Raw genomic sequence first — 17,073 nt, forward strand, 5'->3', positions numbered from 1 at the left:
CCCAACTAATGGTTCTCCAAGGCTTCCTTGGGAGGTCATCAAGCCCTGCATCAGTCAGGTGGCTGAATTCCCAGTAAGGAAGGAAATGAGAGCCTATTAATTATTCACAAATGTCTATGGAACCCTGGAGAGGCCCTGCTTTAGATTGTAGGATTAGAGTAGTGTTAGTGTTACAGTCCCAGCTGCCAAGGTGCTGACTGTATGTATGCACCGTACAACTCCTTTCTGCTCTACTCAGGAGCTCTCTGCTGCTCCCGTCTGGAGACTTCCAGGAAATAAGGTCTTTTAGCTCCTCATCAAAAGATTACTAATATAAAACTTGCCTAGTACTGTATTTGCTCACTGCTTTTTGCTATTTCTAGCTTTTGTTTCCCTGCCTGAGTTAAAATGGCTAAGAATCAACATGTTGGCTGTGCATGACCATATCTCAATTTCTTGTGATGAGAAGGGCCAGGAAAAGAAATTAATTACTCCAGGGGTACAGCCACATCATGACACCCTACCGCAGCCCTACTAGGAAACCAGAGAAGCAAGATAGTCATCAAAACCTCTTTAGCTCCACCCTTCTCCCAAGGAGACCCTAAATCCCAGCATGTACGGCCCCTGGCACAGAGGTATATATTAACCTTGACAAGCAAAATGAACAACTCGAAAAAGCATGGAGACATCATCTTTTGACACAACTTTAAGACACCTCTTGATGAATTCTTAGGCATCCATTCATTCAGCCAGTCAGTGATAATTACTGAGCATTATTTCGTGTACCAAGCAATGTGCTAGACGCCAGGGGTACACCACAGTGAACACAATACAATTCTAGCCTCTTGAGGGTCCACAGTTCAGTGGGGAAATATCCATTATGAACTGGCAATCATAATGCAAAGTGCAGAGTGCTAGATTTAATGAGAGCAAAAGAACTGCAGTTAACGGGGTGCACCGTGCTGGGATGCAGGTGAATGAGACAGACAAGGCTAGAATCAGACAGGGAAAGGGGGTCTGCCCTTTGGCCTGTTTTGCTTTATTCCTGTCCCTTGGATCCTTTCTACTGTTTTCTATGCTCACACATTCAAATAGTAACATACTGGTCGATGACTAACAATCTTTGGGTCTCCAAGAGGAAATGCTGATTTCCACATGGTAACAGGTGATGCTACTGCAGGATTCTAGTTTGGGAACAACCAATGAATGTGCTTACCCAGTACAGGGAGTTCTGCAAGATAAAACAGCTAAGACTTAATTTGTGTTTAACCAAATGCCCCGGATGCTTCTTTTTTTTTTTATTATGGACAAGGAGAACTTGATTCTGATTCATAAAATCATGCAGCTAACTTTTCTATAACAGTATGGAAAAGTTGTTCACTGTTTTTCAGCTTACTTTGTGACATCACTATGTTGACTAATAGATTAGTATTTTAAAGTCTTTTATGAGATTTTATAAAATACAATTCTTAAAGTTTTTTTTTCCTTATCCAAAACTATTCTAGAACTAATTGTTCCATTTATGGGTATCTGACATGAGAACACTGGCTTGTTGAAAAGACCTGCCTCTGAAGGTGGCCTTTTGCAGCTGCATTAACATGAACTACCTTTGGAAACTTAACAGTGAGTTCTGCCCTACATTTAGTGAAAATGTTATCTTTGCAGGATTTATTGGGGAAACACATCCCTTGGAAGTTCCATGTTTAAAAGTTAATTTCCAAATGCTCACCTGGAACAGCGTGTTTGGCCCTTGCAGCCGGGCAGGACTCAGTGGAGCAACTGGACTAAGGCTGCTCCAGAAATGTATGCTGGAGAGTAGTGGACTCGGGGTCAGAAGCAATCCATTTGGTGTCTGGGAAAGAAAGCACATACAGTATTTGATAATAGGTATCGCCTGACCCCAGCTGTGATCAGCAGTGTGACCAGGGCACTAGCCATGAACCAAGAAAAGTAAGCCTCACCATTTTACGAAAATCTGACAACTCTTATTTCTGCAAGGCTCAGCACAGTTTAATTTCCTTCAATGCTAATTGTATTAGCAATTTCATAAAGGGAGACAGTATAGAAAAGTTACGTTCCCTAAGGAAATTACCTTCCTCAAATTTGTAGCAGCTTGTCCAGATGGCTTTCTTCAATCTCCTCCTCACACATTAAACAAGATTTAGTGTACAAGCAAATGGGATCCCATAAAAAGGTTTTATTTTTTTCTTACCCATATTTTCTTATTTTTCTACAGTGGACATCCATTACTTGGGCTATAAATAGACACACACATTTTTTTAAAGGGCCTCCCAAGTTTCACTTTCCCTATCAACAGCCTTTTAATACTTTAGGATCTGGTGCTGAAATACCCAGTAGCAGCTTCATCAAAAGCTCTGAACTGGGTTTTCCAGATTTCACTCCGGATATGGGGCTGATGAGAATTCATCTCCCTGGCAATGGTTTGGAGGGGGAAAAAAATCCTTTCTTGTCAGATTGGGTGTAAAGCCAAAACTCTAGGTTTCCGGGGAGAGTGCCAAGGATTGTATTTGCTTGCACACACGCAGCAGCAGTCCTAGCCTGCAAGCCTGCTAGAGAGCAGAAGAAACAACCTGCCCCAGCTGGTAAGTCTGTATGGCTTTTATTCTCTACGGAGGCAAGCTCCCTGGCCCAGGGTGGTTTTGCCCCTTTGATGACAAGAAGGAGCCCCTCAGTGGTTTTTTGATGTCAGCAAGGTGCTCTGTGTAAGAAGAACCACAGCGAGGATGCCAGCTTTTCAGATTGCATCATCTTGGATGCTAAAGTGTTATTTTCTTCCCAAGAATTGGCTTTAGGAGCTTTGTTAATTATCCAGAACATTTGGCTTTCACCTAAGCTGAAAGGTCTGCTCTGTCCAGCAGAAAGGAGACAAACATCCAAAGGTTCTCAAATTGAAGCTGCTGAAAGGTAAAATAATTTATACCGAATTATTTGAGTCTTTGGTTCCTCAGTATTTCTTACATACTGAATGACCTATGAGGTTACCAGGATAAATACATGTTTTGGATAAGTTTCCCATTTGTTCTAATCAAAGGTAATATCACAAATGTGCCAGGCCATCTGGCCTAACGGTTAAGACTTAGCAGTTCTGCATAGGCTCTGCCAGGGCTCCAATCTCAGAACCACTACTTACTAGCTAGGTAATCTCTCTATGCCTTAGTTTCCTAATCTGTAAAATGGGGAGGAAAAAAAAAGCCTAATTAGTTGAAAGTGTACCTGACGTACTAACTGTATTTCATCTAGTCATGGGAGAAGTCCTCAACTACATATGGCAAAAGTATTCAGATGTTCTGAAACAAACTAAGCTAGTCAGCCGGTACTTTAAGGTTCCTCTCAGTCATGTTAGGCTCAAGTCTGCAAGCTCAGGTGATGTAAAAACTAGTATTTTCATGTTACTCTGGAGCCAGGTTCTAACCACGGTATACCACATTAACATTTACTAACCAATGTGTTCAGGGCCCGCTAGTCTACCTACCAATGAAGGTCTCACAACTCTAAAGAGATGGTGAGTCTTCTGCAAAACATAGCTAGCTATCTCTCATCCATGGCCAAACATATACATCCATTCCTTTTTAATCCTCTGAGCATATGAGGTATAGAATTTATACTTTCATAGTCTAAAAATTCATACCCATGTCTGGAATTGAGATACTTGCACATTTGTTTCTAAGGGATACAAGATGTACTCAGCATACAGTAGCCTTCTGTTTCTCATGTTTAATATGCTTGAAATGTCTTCTATAATATATGCAAATAAATACTGTAAGATGACTTCATTCTCTTCTCTCCGTCCCTTCCTTGTTCTGCTTGAAAATCCTGTGGCCATAAAGAAAAAACTAGTTGGTTGCTCTTTTAAGGAAAGTTCCTATAAAGCTTGCCCTGGGTTATCTCCAGTACAATGTGAGCTTTCAGAGCCTCTCATCATAAGCTCCTTGAGTCATGGAGAGTAGGCTGAGCCCAAGAGGTAGGGGCTAAAAAAGAAGCCACCAGCAAAATGAGTGCTTCCCCTTCCTTCACTAAAGAGTGTCTTAGCAAATGGGCATCTCTGAGTGGCAGAGACTTCCTGCTCCTGTCACCTGCCAGGGACAGAGGTGCCCTAGGGCCCAAAGGCAACGGGCGTTCATTTTCAAGGGAAAAGACCTTCCTAACAGGACCTTATCACACATTTGCGCTAAACCTGGTGAGCTAGTGTTGTCCAGACATGTCCCACCTGAGTGCCCTCTGCCCATCAAAATTCCACCTCCTCAAAGACTTTCCTGCTTTCCCCTCATCCAGATGGCATGAACTCAAAACCTTCTTTCCAAATTCAGTATCTCTTATGACTGATTTCTATCAACAGTACCACCATTTATCCCTCCACTCAAATACTGACAGAGTACATACTATATATCAGGTGCCAGAGATACCATGATAAAACAAGACATGATCCCTGGACTCTACAGCCCAGCATCCTAGTCACTGAGATGCACAGTGCCTTCCCCCTTGCTACAACCTCTGGGCCTGGCCTGTGGCTCCTTCCTTTAACTGTTTATCCCCTCATTTCCATTCTTGCTGCATTCAAGCCTCCATCAACCTACAGATGGCATTTGACAACTGCCGCCTAAACCAGTCCAACTGCCTCGAGTCCTAGGAGTCCTTCAGCACTCATTCCAGAACTACTTTAACTATCCAGCCCTTGGTTCCCTGGGATAGACCAACTCCACAAGTGATCTCATCTGTCGCCATGGTTTTGAACCACCCCTTACATGTTGATGACTCCCTGACTTGACCTCCAGCCTCAAACTTTCTCCTTAAGCTCCAATTGCAGTTGGATGTTTCTCCCTGAATATCCTTCAGGCTCACACTCAGCACGCCCAAAGTGGACTCGTAACTTTTCCCTAAGAACTTACTCTTCCTCCCACAGAACTCACACTCAACTTCCGGCTCTCCCCTCGCACCTTCACACCCAGGCACCAAGTCTTGCTGATGGCAGTCCCTGTGTCTCTCTCAGATCCATCCCCTTTGGCCCCATCCCACTGTTAGGCTGTCACAGTGGGATGGGGCCAAAGGGGATGGACCCTCACTGTCTTCCACCTGGAATTTGACAGTCGTATCCTGACTGGTTCCAGCTTCCCCTCTCCCTCATCCACATCATCAGGATGATTTCTAGAACACAATTCTAGAAATGCTCTTTCCCCTTCTGTGCCTAAGGTACTTCTCTGCGCTGTGTATTTGACTCTTGCCATGTGCTATTGTATGTGTGTCTTTTTACGGCTAGGTTCTAAGGTCATAAAAATAGGCACTTGTATTTTTGGTGTCCTTCCTATGATTTGCAAATAATGGCTCAATAATTATTTGTTGATAGATTCTAATAGGAATTTTTATTTCCCTTGACTTAGGCCTCCAGCAGCTATTAATGTCCCATCAAAGCAAGTCTAAATTCTTCAACAAGTTCCCAGGGTTCTCTATAATGTCACACCACCCCAAATTCTATATTGCCCTTATTCTTTACCTGCTAGACAGCAAGCTTGTAAGCTCAGGAGAGCAGGAGCTGTGTCTGTCTTGCTCACCTCTGTATCTCCAGGTGCCCAACTAATGGTGGGGCAGGTTGTAGCAACATCTCTCATCTTGATCTCCGACGGATACCAACAGAATCTATGACAATGCCACTCTGTAGTTAAAAATAATCCTCAAAAAGTGACGTGGAAACTCCTAGAGTTGTCTGAATTCAAATAACCTATGGTTTTAAGGCCTTTGAAAAAGAAGGAGAGTCACACAGAACTCTGTGTATCACTGAATGTGCTGATCATAAGGGAAGGAGGACAAAGTGGAGAAGTCCGTATCAGTCCAGGGTGGCGATGGTTAGTGGTAGGGAAAATGGAATAAAGGTAGAATTAGGGAGAAGCCGGCAGAACCATGAAGATCAACAGAAAAGACGGGCCTCGGTGGAAAGAAGGAAGGCGACTACCACAAGTCTCCTGGCCAGAGCTGAGACAGGAGGACTGTAGTCTACTGTCACTGCTCCTTGTCACACCCATCCATCTTACTCCCAATTCCCACCTTAGGATTTGGGCTCAGGGTTGTTACATCCACCAGTAAATGCAGGAAGGCAGTTTTAGCATTTCAGTCCTCAGCACGCCATCTCTACTCTAGTGTTCATCCAAAGCTGCTGCTCATAATACAGCCTGGGGCATGCAGGCTCAGACTCTGGTGGTGAGTTCACACCCTGGGGCCTGCACACATGTGAGCTCAGCATCTTAGACCTCACGTGTGTGATGAACAGAAGTCTTGGCAAAAATGAGTGGACATGAAATGAGCCAACCTCCTCCGATTCTGAACTAACTTTACACTGGTAAGAGAGGAGGCGGGAGAGACTGAACAGAAGAGGCAAACGAAAGGAAGAGGGACAGATGATACCCAGGTGCAGAAGATACAGAGAATCAGAAGTTCCAGCTGGCACCATTCGGGCTTCCATGGTGCCTGGCTTGGAGCCCAGGAGGGCTTCACATCCTGGCTCTTCCCCTGCCCCTTCCCCCCAACCCAGTCTCAGTTTTTGTAGCTCATGCCATAAGAGTGAACATTCTTGCTTTTCTAGCAACAGTCCAATATGACCTCGGTGGCTGAGCACCAACCACCTCACTCCTTGGTACTCAGTTGGCTTTTGTATTCTCATTTTTTTAAATTCCTTATAGTCCATGCTGGGCAGGTCTCTGGGTGATCATCATATCTGTCTATATTACTAATCCTGCTTTCTTAAAGACTCATCAGAGTAATCTCAACTGCATTTTGTACAGGTCCCAGCAGGTGTACCACAGATATTCTTGATGGGAGTGGAGGTTATGATGTTGGGGGAGTGGCAGAATGCTGATGATTTTTCATGCCTATCATGTTGTAGACTGAAACTTCAAATCTCAATTTGGGCCAACACAAGGTATGTGGTTTCGTAAGGTCCTCGGACAGAATTATAACCACATGACCCTGGCCATGCCAAGACTGACTTAATCCTGCCCATCTTCCTGCCATGTTTCTAGCTGAAAATAACTGGGAATTATTCTTGGAATAAATGGATAAAATATATTTATTTATTCCAAGAATGATTTATAAGTTCTTGGGAACCTCATTTTCAGGGTCTCAAGTTATTACAGCACACTTTTATCTCTTCTGAAGCCAACCATGAAGAAAGGTTGATAGGAGGTTCCCACAGGTAACCAAATGTTTATGTGCAAACAGTGTCACGTTGCACACAGAGGAAAGTGGAGTTTCTGTGACAGGAAGTGCTAAGGTAGGAGGGAAACCAATGAGCTGCAGGAATGAGATGCCACTGCTGCCTGTGAGAAAGGCCCCGAGCCCCCTTCGGGTGGAGAGGAACCGCCAGAGTTGACCAGGGAGCAAAGGGAAGTCTTTTGCCCGGTCCCCTGGGGGCGATTTCAGGGAAATGGGCTCATCTCTCAGGCTGAGGCCCAGTGGACTTCAGAAGTCCAGCTGCTGAGAGAGCTGATACTGTTTCTAACTGTCCAGGGACTGGTCCCTGGGGCACCTGAAACCAAACCTGACGGAGGGACTCTCGGAGAATCCAAATCCTACACTGACTCCAGGCCTGCGTGAAATCCTAAAGGACTTCAGGCTTGTCAAGTCAAGATAAAACCACCTGACTATCATGTCTGATCTCAGAGAACCCACCTGGGTGATACCCCATCCTGAGCCCTGCCCTTCTTCTGCTGTCTCTGCTGTCCCCTCCTGACCTCTTCTCTCCCTCCCTGTCATTCACCCTTGGTCACCCACAGCAACTCCAGGTGCAGAGCTGACCCTGTGAGACGGTGAGGGTGCCATCTCCTAAAGGTAGCCTGTGACCTCTTTAATGACTTAAGAGACTCCCAAGCCCCCCCAATCCCCTGATCCAAAGGCCCTCTCCTGGCTCAGGCCCCCTACTTCCACACTCCTGTCCTGGGTCCAGATTCTGCCCTTTGCCTCTGCCTCCTCGGGAAGCCCTGGTCCCTTTACTTGGACTTTGTGAGGCTAACTGACAGGTTGAGGCCCCATCCTCACAGCTTGGCTGAGGACTGTTCACTCTCATCTCGCTAAGGCACAGGCCCTGTTAAAGCATCCTGCCTTCCTATGTTTTCCCCTCCCTGCTGTTAGGCCATTCTAGGAGATTCCATCTCTCAGTCCTAGCTTTGCATCCATTCCTTCACATCCACCCTCTTCCCTGTCTTGTGTCAAGGCCCTCCCCTCCCTTCAGCCCACCCATACTCCCTCTCAGCCCTACTGCGCGGAGCCACCCTAAGTTCACTGTGTCCAAGTCGCTTCCCCAAGCCACAACTACAGGGCTGGCGTCTGTTCAGACAGTGATACAGGCTCACTGAGAAAGCAGAGACAGAAATCAAGTTGGCCTGGGCCTGGCTCTACAGACCTCGCTAAACCTTACAGCTGTAAACACAGAAGAGGCCAGGGGAGGACAGCTTCAGACTGTCTGCCCGGGCCCCGATCCTCTAGTTACTTCTCTGAGCTACATCAGATGCTGCTGTGTCAGAACCATTTACTCAGTAGTCCTTAGTCACTGGACAGTAAGAAAATGCCTGACTTAAGAGCATACGTGCTTGTTCTGACCTATTACTGAGCCCTTTGCCCCCACCTCTGTGGTGGCATGCTCATCGCCACCAGCTCACAAGCTGAGTTGACACGAAATCTCTGGGCTACAATCATTTGGGAGAAGCTGCAGAGACAAAAATGGCCAAGAGCTGCTTTCAGCTGCTCTGCATCCATGGATGTACCATGATCAGGGACAACTGGGCATTTTCCCAGTGGGTGTGCCAAGAGCATTTTACTTAAAAGAGCATGGATTCTGGAGCAGTCTCACTGGGTTCAAGTTCACCTCTACTGCCTCTGAGCTGTGTGACCTTGGATGAGTTACTTTACCTCTCTGTGCCTCATTTATCTCTACTGGAAAAGTGGGACAGTAATGGTATCTTCTTCATGGGCCTGCGATGAAAAATAACTGAGATAGTGCATGGACGGTGTTTAGAACAGTGCTTGACACACATGAAAAGCTCAGTTATGCTGCCACTAATGATGGTGGCAGCAAGGACACACACAACAAATACAGAGGCAAGGGACAGAGTTCCCACCCACCTCAAGCATGTCCCCACCCTGGTGCCACAAAGCCACATGATACTCAAACCTGCCAGTTGCTGCCAGCTCTCTTCCCATCGCCATGATCCCATTTAATCCTCACAACAATCCACTTCACAGATGTGGAAACGGGCTCAGAGAGCAAGTACCCACAGTCACACTTCTACCCAGTGGTGTAGCCAGGAACTGAATCCAGGTCTGTGACCCCAAAGCCAATGCGCTTAACCTCCACCACTGAAACGCATCCAGTTTTCCAGAGGAGACAGAGATAGGTTTACCAGGACCTGCTCTGCCTTTGCCCTACAACTGCCAGCTGGACAGGAGTGAGCATCTGAATACTGTATTTAAAGGGGAAGGCTACCTGCTTGTTGTAGTTAATCACACTGAAGACTTTTCTTGCTGCACAAGTTTGCTTTCCTCTCCCATGTGCTGTGGACCTGGGCTTTCTCAGACTAGCACCGTTTTTTACGGAAGCATCTCTCTCTCTCACCATTTTGTGGCCCTTGCACTTCTTATTAAAGACTAGAGGACAACACAGCTGTATGCTGACGATTGCAACAACCATACTGGTTAGCATCTATTTTTTTATTAACAGAAAACAAATGGCTACTTATCAAGTGGCCCCCAGAGAGAACCCTGCCAGAAAATCTTCATAAAGCCCAAGTCTTTTCTGAAAGGTCATTGGCCTGCTCGGCTTTCCCTAGGAAATCACCGTTTGGACCTGCTTTGACAGCCAATGTGCATTTTCCCTCTCGCCATTGCTTTAGGTATCCCCAAAGCCAGAAACCCATCAAGCATCCCACCATAGCCAGTATCCTGAGCCTTTTCTCTTGTGCATACCTCGGCCTGGGCATGGAAAAGTCATTCACCCTCAGAATGGCTCAGTGACTTTGCTACCAGGGCCTTAGGATTATCATTTGAAGGGCAGAAGGCAGTTGCTTTGGTGACTCTTTCCTCCCTTCTGCTAAACCACTCAGTGTGGGTATGGCCAGGACCACAGGGCCACCGGCTCTTACCTGGGCGGTGAAGAAGGCTGGGGTGAGGGATCCCGAGGGAAGGGCCGGGCTGTTGAGGGCGATGGAGCCGATATCGGTGCTGGAGAGCACCAGCGGGGGCGCGGAGATTTCCAAGCCTTTGGGTTTTTTGGCCTTTGGGGGAAGAGATGGAGGCCTGGTCTTGGAGCCTGATGACAGGTTCAAGGGCTCTAGGGAATCCGAGTCATGGCAGGCAGCCTCCAGGAAGAGGCTTCTGTGTTCGGCAGGGAGGGGCGAGTTGGGGGACAGGGACGGGGACCGAGATGAGGAGGGCGAGGCGGATGAAATGCTGGCAGCATTTGGCAACATTAAAGAGGAGATCTTGGCGGAGACGGACGAGGCCAGGAAGGCCTCAGACGTGGAGGGCAGGGACACCACGGGCCTGCTGACGTGCTTGTCGGCTTTGTTGGTCACAAACCTGATGACAGTCCTGACTTCTTCCACAGGAGGGCTGTCTTCCGGCTGCTCCTCCAGCTTCTCCGTCTTTATGGCCTTGAAGGACTCGGGTGGGTTCTGCAGGGAGTTGATGGTGAAGGACGAGTACAGGCCGGAGTGGATGTACTCATTGCGGCTCGCGCTCTTGAGGGCGGACAAGCCGTGTCTGTGCGCCTCGCGGCCCTCGGGGGACACCTTGCACTCGCTGTCCTGCAGCAAAAGGCTCTCCCGGCTGATCTCCACTGCGTGAGGGTCCATTTTCAGTATCTCCGGGAAGGAGACAAATTTGTACACAAACTTCTGCCCGATCACCTTCTTGATGATGTTCTGTGAACACAAGAGCAGACATGGAAATGATGAGTGCATCAGAGAAACAGGGTAAGAGGTTAATTACCAGGCAGGATTTTGCCAGCCGAAGCACAGAAGTAGTCCTGATTTACACATCTTGTCCAAAGAATAGTGGAAAGGGGGCCAAAGCTGGGGGTGGAAGAATTTGATTTGATTCTGGTTCTGCTAATGATGTGATCTTTGGCAGACAGACAGTCATTTCTAGTTTCTGTTCAGCTGTGATTATTATACCGAAAAATATTATATATATGGTTTAATGTTATGTATTACATATTTATAATTATATATACAATAATTATATTGATTACCTTTGTTAAGTAACATATAATACATAGTATGTTATATATTTATAATTATATATTTATAACACTATATAATTACATAATAATATATATTATACCTAAGAATATAACAGTTCCCATTTTTTAAGTGCTTACTACTTCACTGGCATTACTCATGCACTAGCTATCTCATGTAATCTGTACAGTACTCCTAAGAGGAAGGGATTATTAAACTCATTTTAAAAACTTAGGAAAATAAGCTTAGAGCACTTAAATAACCCACAGAGCCACATGGTAGGTAAGTGGCAGAGGCAGCATTTCCTTAACCATAATATAGTATTGTCTTAACCTACCTCTGGGACTTGTGAGAATTCAATGAAATAATAATGGGAAAGTATTCTGTAAGCTGGAGAGCATTATAGGAATGTAAGTTATTATCACCAGACACCACAAGGTTTTCTTAAATCCTGTACCCATTTTTTGCCTTTTCAATTTTCTGCCAAGAAAGCCACTGGAGGGAAAAACAAATTTTCTCCTTGGATGTTTACAACACTCGTGCCATATGCTAAGTTGCTGGTGTCTCCTTCTGGCTCTTCAATTCTTGGCTCCCATCCTCAAACATGAGGATGTAAATGAAAACCAATAATCACTGCAAAAGTTTTCATGCCCCTTTGGGAGAACGGACCTCGTTTTAAAGGCTGTGCTGTTCTTGAGGTTTATTAAATCGGAACATTAGCAGATATCTATCAACTGCTTGCGGGGTACTCAGGGCAGACCAAGGCAGCCTCCTTCAAGCAGAGAGAGGAACCAACGCCACCCTGTGGGAAAAGGGCTTCCTTACGAACTGTTCCTCCTAAAAGTTGGGTATGAATGAGGGTTAAAAAAAAAAATCATTTAGGGAAGAAGAGCTTTAGAAGTAGCTCCTACTGAGCACCTACTCTGTCTGGGTGTCATACACACGTGATCTCATCCATTGGCTCTCATGAGAACCCTCTTGTGAGCCGGGAGGTGTCATCCTTATGACACAAGCTCAGACAGATGGGGAGTGATGGGCCCCAGAAGCACCAAGATCTACTCATTCTAAAGCCTAAGCTGTTCCATATTTCCACACAAAGTCGGAGGGAGAGAATCAAAGAGCCCCTTAGTAGAGATGACATTTAAAAATCATTTTAAATGTTTTAAAATTGGGATATAATTGACCTATAACATTGTATTAGTTTCAGGTGTACAACACAATTACTCTGTATTTGTATGTATTGCAAAAGGACCACCACAATAAGTCTGGTTCACATCCGTCATCACATGTAGTTTTGTTTTTTTTTTTTTTTTTCATTTTTCCCCCCTTTTTTCCCTTTTCCTTTAGATATATTCACTTAGCAACTTTCAATATACAAGAGAGGAAATTTAATTAAATTTTGATGTTCCTCTTGTGATCACAGTTTGGTGTATAAATGTAAGTATATTATGCGTTTGCATTCCCTCGTTACATTAGAGCATGCTAACTTGCTTTTTGCCCTCCTAAAGTGGATTCTCAAATCCTCCAAGTGAATGTATCTAGCAGTCAGGGGGACTGGCATAATTACCATCACTGAGAGGAGGAATTCCTCAGGGCAGGCCTATAAGGAGGGGACACACAAGGTCCCAGAGCAGCATTGGAAATCCCAATAGCGCAAATCCTGGAGAAACTTTGTCAGGCACCAGCACACAGGAGGCTCAATGACCCAAGGATGTCAGATTCAAAGCTGAACAGCTACAGTGCCCTGCAGCCTGGTCTGCAGTTTAACCCACTGAATTCCACTCACTCCATCTGACCTCATTCTCACACTCAACACAAGCAAAGCTGAAAACCACTTAGAGAAACTGCAGAACTGGTGAACTTCAAGGCTCCACCTGGGCATAACTGGCAGCATCTTGCTGGTGACGTACCAGGCCTGGGTAGACAACAACACGCCTGGGAGAAATCAGCTCCCAGCAGGAAAGGGTTAAACCAGGGTGTCACTGGTGCCACCTGACTCATAGTCAGTTCCTGGTAAAAGGAAAGCATGATTCCTCTGCTAAAACTCTAAGGTATTTTTGTTTCCCACTCATATTTTTCTCCTCAAGGGAAAACCTGATTTTATCTTTTTCTAGTTTGAACACTCATCTAAATGGAGTGAATCATTAGAGCCTCAATAATTACACAGAAGAAGAGAAAAGAGAAACTGTATGGGCTGAATCCTTTCTTCTGGCAGGTCTTGTTAAGTTTTGTTTGTTTTTTAAGAACCAACCCTTAATTTTATTATGGGTATCCAGAACATAATGGCTGAGCAGGGATTACATTCACAAGCAAACCAAGAAGTCATTTGGGGCTGTGATCAAAATGATAAAAGTGGTTGGGAATTTAAAGGCAATCTCGGAGACAGAGCTGGGCCCTGATGCATTAAAAAGAATGTAAGGAACAACCCACATGACTATCAACTGAGAAATGAATAAAAACATGGGATAGTCACAAGGCAGAACATCATCCCGCCATAGAAAGGCATGGAGCACTGACACAGGCTGCAGCGTGGAAGCACCGTGAGTGCATGATGCTAAGTGAAAGAAGCCAGACACTAAAGGCCACACGTTGTATGATGGATTCTGTTTATACAGAATGTCCAGAATAGGCAAGTCTGTAGAGACAGAAAGTAGATGAGTCATTTCCCAGGGTTTTGGGGTGGGACTGGGGATTTGAGGGGTGACAGCAAAAAGGTAAGGCATTTTTCTGGTGGCGGTGGGAGTGAAAATGTTCGAAAATTGATTGTGGTGATGGATGTCCAACTCTGTAAATACAATCAAAGCCAGTGAATTGTATGCTTTAAGTGCACGAACTGGATGGTGTGTGAATTATACGTCAATAAGGCTGGTTTATTTTTTTTATATAAGAAAACATGAGGAATCTTTTTCCCCCAGCTTTACGGAGATATAACTGACATACAACATTGTGTAAGTTTAAGGTGGACAATCTGATGATTTGATACATGTATATGTCACAAAATATTTACCAGGATGATAAGGTTACTTAACACATCCTTCACCCACCTAATTACCGTTTTGTAGTTGTTGTAAGAAATTTTAAGATCACTCCCTTAGTAATTTTCATGTATACACTGCAGTATTGTTAACTCTGGTCACCACGCTGTACATTAGACACCCCCCCCCACAACCTACTCATCTTACTGCTGGAAATCAGTACCCTGTGACCAGCATCTCCCTAGTTCCCCAGCCCCAGCTCCTGGCAACTATCCATCTACTCTATGAGTTTCCTGAGTTCAGCTTTCATGGATTCCACATATAAATGAGATCATACAGTATGTGTCTTTCTCTGACTGACATATCTCACTTAGCAAAATGCCCTCAAGTTCGTCTATTCGGAACACAAGGAATTTTAAGAATTTTACAACGTTTAAAAGAAGATGGTGAGAACCTTCGATGGCTGGACAGCAACTACCGTAACACGCTAAACCCTACTCTGAACCTAAAAAAGGGAGACCCTACAAAGGGCACTGAGCTCAGCCGAAGCAATGAGGCCCCTTCAGTAGCTGCTGCCTGCCTCAGCGGGGAGAGCTGCCTGGATACCAGGAGATTTTTTTTAGGGAAAGGTTACCTAGTGATGGGAATGGAGACAATTTAAGGAGCTGACCAAAAGAAGAAAGAAACAACTTTTGGAAAGAATCAGAGTAGGACTTGCTTCCCCAGAAACCAACAGGAAAGACGGGTTAGGTCTGGCTACCTGGGCAATTTGGAACCTCTGCAAGGATGGAAGGCTGGGAAGGGAACTGGGCAGGAAGAGGGGAGGGTCGGGTGCAGGAAGGTCGGGGAGAGGCAGCTCAGCTGCAGCCCTGCTGTTTGATAGCCCAACTAAACACCAGGGATGTCTGCTCACATCAGGGGAGCCAGTAAGGAAAGCCCCCCCACCCCTGACCAAGATGCCCCAGGCCAGAGACATGGACTCAGAGGAGGTGTGTGCCTGGCAGCTGAACTGACTTGACTTCCTACTTGACTTCCAGGGCAGAGCCCCAGAGCACATCAGAGGCATGTGTGTTTGAAGATCTCTCTGTGGTCTCCAAACGGAGGTTCTCTGGCAAGTGAGGAAACTCACAGTACAGGGCAATAACCTTAGGTAGTATTTGCTGAGTATTATCTGTCGGGCTGAATACTAAGAATTTGACCACCCTCAACTCATTTCATCCTCTGAAAGATTAAAACTGTTACTCTTCCCATTTTAGAGATGAGTAAACTAAAGTGAACTGAGGCTCAGAGAGTATAAATTACCCCTGATCTGTACTCAGGCAGTCTGACTCGAGAGCATTTGGCCACAATGGAAGGAGACACAAGACTTGGACTAACTGACACAGCCCAGGATACCAGAGCACTTGGGTCTGGACTCTTATTATGAAAAGTGACGAGGATATTTAGAAAAAGTCTGGTTTTTCCACCCCTGCCTCCCAGTCTCACAAGTATTTGTTGCTTACAGTTGCCTGGTAACCTGACAAACGCTGTCTGCATCCCGTCCCATTGAGCTGACTCTCCAGCGCTGCTTCAGAGCGACAGTTGCACACATCTGCTTCCCTTCGCACGTGGGGGAACAGCCTCTTCATAATTTCCCATCAAATATGTATTCATAACCAGGGTGGGCTCCTGATCCCACATTCCATGTCAGGTTGCAGGCAGCAAGGACAGCACCGACCTCGGTGAGGGGGAAAGCCACATCCCCCCAACGCACCCCAAGGGGCAGTTCCAGCAGAAGCAGAAGCTCAGGTCCCAGACTACTCCCGCCATCACCACTGCCAGATTGATGTTTTGAGGCTGCAGAAGCTTCCAGGGCAAGCAGTCAGTCTGGGGCAGGACTGTGGCCAGCCTGTGCAAAGGAATTCTTCCCAAGGCACCAGCTACCTCTGGTCCAATGAGAGTCTCCCTTGGTCATTTCACGCTAACGGGACCAATAGCACTGAGACAGTGGGTCACCCTTGCATTTCCCTCGGTGCCATCTGCTGCCCAGACGGTTCCAGGGTTACTTACAAAGCAGGTGTGTCCATGCGTCTGTTTAAATATGTATACACACTCCCACTGAAGGAGTCTGTGTAAATAATCCCATATAGCAGATAAGTTAAACATATGTCTATTAAGTATTGAGACTTTTTAAAAATTACATACAGTACAGGGTAATGAAGAGATGCCTGTGCAACTGAATCTACCGTCTTCATTTTGATGTTGTGAAGGGTAATATGTTCACTATAGGTTTATTGAATGAATGACTCTCACTGTGGAGGGAACTGAGGTAGGAGGCCAGAGGCTTCCCCCCATTACAGACACAATTTTCCACGGCTAATGCCCAGCGTAGTTAAAGCTCCCTGTGATGAGTCCCACTCGCATTATTTGCATGTCCATTTTTGCCGGCATTTTAAAATGGAGAACTCCCAGACAGACACTGGGGGCCATATGCAACCCACTACAACCTCACATGTCCTGTGGAAGCCTAATGAACTGTAATTTCTCTTATCCACGTCCCCAGCAAGTGTCTGTCGCGAGTGTCGTCGGCTCTGGCCCAGCACCCCAGCTCTGATGTGAGGTCATGCATGGGGCCTTCCTGTGCTCAGACTTCGTACCACAGCCCTCCAGAGCTGCTCTCCACCCAGGGCGGCTCCCAGCCTCCGGAGGTGCCGGACCAGCAGTGGGTTCCTCACCAGTAGGACCATGGCTCCTTTGATTCTCTGCCATTTCAGGGCTCCCAGGAACAGCGGGACTCTGGCTGTCTGATTTCACAACTTCCCTACCTTGTTCTCAAAACTGGGAAATGTCCGCAGCTCATTTGGCAAGCAGGAAAGGTGGTGCAGAAGATTCTTCCTAAC

The 17,073-nt window shown here is 45.9% G+C and overlaps 2 protein-coding genes across 3 annotated transcripts in view; one reads left to right on the forward strand and one right to left on the reverse strand.

Annotated features, from left to right (window-relative positions):
- CDK17 (cyclin dependent kinase 17) overlaps positions 1-17,073 on the forward strand; it is a 120,719-nt gene that overhangs the window by 96,030 nt on the left and 7,616 nt on the right. The window contains exon 19 of one of the 2 annotated variants that reach the window (XR_012510737.1): positions 15,699-16,414. The exons of the other annotated variant lie outside the window; for it this stretch is intronic. The gene's annotated coding sequence lies outside the window, so the exon portion shown is untranslated. Of the gene's footprint in view, positions 1-15,698; positions 16,415-17,073 lie in introns of those variants that run through there. 2 annotated transcript variants of the gene reach the window in all.
- ELK3 (ETS transcription factor ELK3) overlaps positions 1-17,073 on the reverse strand; it is a 64,022-nt gene that overhangs the window by 6,349 nt on the left and 40,600 nt on the right. The window contains exons 3-4 of the mRNA XM_074375258.1: positions 10,122-10,901; positions 1,709-1,831 (exon numbers count right to left, since the gene is read on the reverse strand). Of these exons, the coding sequence (XP_074231359.1) occupies positions 1,709-1,831; positions 10,122-10,901 (903 nt within the window). The remainder of the gene's footprint in view (positions 1-1,708; positions 1,832-10,121; positions 10,902-17,073) is intronic.

Source organism: Camelus bactrianus, chromosome 12, assembly GCF_048773025.1.
Source record: "Camelus bactrianus isolate YW-2024 breed Bactrian camel chromosome 12, ASM4877302v1, whole genome shotgun sequence".
Taxonomy (NCBI): Eukaryota; Metazoa; Chordata; class Mammalia; order Artiodactyla; family Camelidae; genus Camelus; species Camelus bactrianus.